We start from the raw sequence: 3,136 nt of genomic DNA on the forward strand, positions 1-3,136 counted from the left end.
CGTAGCAATTAGGGTGGTTCAGAGATTGGTTGGTGATTGTGTAAATGGAGAAGAAGCTAGGATTAGGAATGCTTCATGTGGATCAGTGATGATCGTTAGCCTTCATGCCTTCCTTCACCACCTTCGATCCATATCCACAGTATCAACCAGAGATCCATCTCCATTATGGACGACAAATTGGGGGTGAGGGTCACCATCAATGGTGGCGTCATTTAAGGATTGTCGATTGAGAGAGAGGGGGGTTGTGGGGTTTATTTTATTTTCTAACTTTTATAATTATTTAAATACTAAAACAAATAAAAAAATGTAAAAAGTAATATTAAGGGCAAAATAGTCTTTTCAATTTTTTCAGGACCAAAACCAAAAAAAATTCTTGATTTTGGACCATCCATGCAAGTTGAAAACTTCTTAAACGATTTTTAAATACGAAAAGAACCAATTTTAAGTTTTGTCAAATTTATAACAGTACAAGAACTAAAAAAAACTCATACCCATATGAAAATTAGAACCCTCCACAAATACGGTCCACATTCACCCATTTTTGAACCGGCCCAGAAACTTTTCCTAGTCCAAATGCTCTGTCTTAGATGGGAGTCAACGGAATACGTATATAGTTAGTTTTTCACACTATTATTCTCACGTTGAAGTACAGAGCTTAGATTCTTACACATAGATAGCCAGGGATCTGTGAGCTAGAAATCGGACGAAAACAGTTTTGAGTTGGAAGGATATGGATGCCTACTGCTCCGATTGCAAGAAGAGCACGGAGGTGGTGTTCGACCACTCTGCCGGAGATACGGTCTGCTCCGAGTGCGGACTCGTTCTCGAGTCCCACTCCATCGACGAGACATCCGAGTGGCGTACCTTTGCCAACGAGGCCGGAGATAACGATCCTGTCCGTGTCGGTGGCCCGACCAATATACTCCTCAACGATGGCGGCTTGTCGACGGTGATTTCAAAACCTAACGGCGTAACTAGCGATTTCTTATCCTCCTCGTTAGGCAGGTGGCAGAATCGAGGCTCCAATCCCGACCGGTCGCTTATCTTGGCGTTTAAAACAATTGCAACGATGTCTGATAGGTGAGAATTAGCCTTGATTGTTTCTGTTATGTTGATTTAGGGTTTTGATGCGTTTAATTTATCATTCAGGTTAGGCCTTGTTGCTACAATAAAGGTACGCTACGCCCTAAATTTTATCTCCTTTAAAGCCATGTTTACATTTCATGTTATCATTTGATTTGTGTTCAATTTTTAGGATCGAGCTAATGAGATATACAAAAAGGTAGAAGATCAGAAGTCAAGTAGAGGACGAAACCAGGACGCCATTTTAGCAGCTTGTCTGTACATTGCCTGTCGTCAAGAAGATAAACCACGAACTGTAAAAGGTACATACAAATCTTGATTTAGTAAATGTGGCTTTATTCTGTATATGATTATAAACTGAATTTTTATAAATCTCTGTTGATGTTCAAATAGAAATCTGTTTGGTTGCCAATGGAGCCACAAAGAAGGAAGTTGGGCGTGCAAAAGAGTACATTGTGAAGCAACTGAAGCTTGAAATGGGTCAATCAGTGGAAATGGGGACTATACATGCTGGCGATTTTATGGTTAGTTTGATTGTCTTTTACATGTATTTTGAGTGTTTGATTAATTGATTATTAATCAATTGTGAAAAATCATAGAGACGATTTTGTTCGAATCTTGGTATGACAAATCAAACTGTTAAAGCTGCCCAAGAATCTGTACAGAAGTCTGAACAGTTTGATATAAGGTAAGTAATTCATGTCTCTTTATGTAAATCTGACATATGATCTTTAATATATATTCATATTCATATATGCATTCGTTTGTGTTTTCAGGAGAAGTCCGATTTCTATTGCTGCTGCTGTTATTTACATTGTGACTCAACTTTCTGACGATAAGAAACCCCTGAAAGGTGAATTTTCTTCCTTCAGCCATCTTTATCAATGACCATTATACCCTCATCTTCTTCAAGAACCCTGGCTCTATTGAATGCAGATGTATCACTAGCAACAGGAGTTGCAGAAGGGACAATAAGGAACTCATTCAAGGATCTGTATCCTCATCTGTCCAAAATAATACCTACTTGGTATGCCCAGGAAGAAGATCTTAAGAACCTCAACAGCCCTTGAATATTTATTTACCAATCTGCCCTTTTCAGGATATGGAAAAAAGAAGGATTGTGGTGGCAATAATTTAAGTCTAAAAAATCATCAATCAAATCAAATGTGCATTTTTTTTTTTTTCAGTTTCCATGTCTGTGATTTTTCTTTCTTCCATTTTCTTCTAATCCATAATGAAAACAAATTGCAAGTGGATTCATTGCATGAAAATGATAATATATTGTTCCACATTTTCGATCAAACTTAATGCATTTTTTTTCTGAGCTTTTTATATGTAATGCTCAATACATACCTTTCATTTGATAAAAGAATTAACACAGTATGATCTGTATCCAGCACGATATGCTTTTCTGTCATCTAAACTTAAAGTTATTTATATTGTACGAGAAAGGAAACTTTTAGAAAATAATTACATTTTTTTATAAGAAATATAAGACAGACATGGATTAAATATATTCATAAGATAAAAATATAATAATGACATCACATCTATAATTTTAAAATCTATTCATAAGGTTATGCTGCATTCCTTGGATGCCAATAGCGTGGTGATGATTGATGAATCTATTTGTTATTATAAAAAAGATGTATCAATTAAATAATTATAGAAATAAAATAATATAACTAAAAGAAGGATCAAAGATAATATAAAAATAGAAAAAGGCGAATACAGTCAATTATATGAAAACAATAAACATAATACTAATAATAATAATAATAATAATAATAATAATAAATAAGAACAAGATTCCATCTTGATTTCACATATCTAAATGTTCAAAAATTAAATGGTTTCTGCCAAAAATAAACTTTCTTATTGTGCAATTTGTAGGACCCATTTTTATTATATGCATCAATGTTGTACACAAATTATTGGAGGCTAGAGTCGTGGGCGGCCTTTCTTCATTTCATGTAAATATCAAAATGATTATACATGTTATTTTGGATAAAATAGTGGAAAACTGCAAAAATATTTTTATATATTGATTTTA

General features: G+C 34.5%; 1 protein-coding gene across 1 annotated transcript; it reads left to right on the forward strand.

Annotated features, from left to right (window-relative positions):
• Positions 1-627: 627 nt before the first annotated feature.
• Positions 628-2,386, forward strand: LOC111885620 (transcription initiation factor IIB-2). Its single transcript, XM_023881862.3, has 7 exons — positions 628-1,080; positions 1,150-1,174; positions 1,256-1,385; positions 1,477-1,607; positions 1,683-1,771; positions 1,860-1,936; positions 2,020-2,386. The coding sequence occupies exons 1-7, from the start codon at positions 731-733 to the stop codon at positions 2,151-2,153; spliced, it is 936 nt and encodes a 311-aa protein (XP_023737630.1). The 5' UTR covers positions 628-730; the 3' UTR covers positions 2,154-2,386.
• The last annotated feature ends 750 nt before the right edge of the window (positions 2,387-3,136 follow it).

This window comes from Lactuca sativa, chromosome 8 (genome assembly GCF_002870075.4).
Source record: "Lactuca sativa cultivar Salinas chromosome 8, Lsat_Salinas_v11, whole genome shotgun sequence".
NCBI lineage: Eukaryota > Viridiplantae > Streptophyta > Magnoliopsida > Asterales > Asteraceae > Lactuca > Lactuca sativa.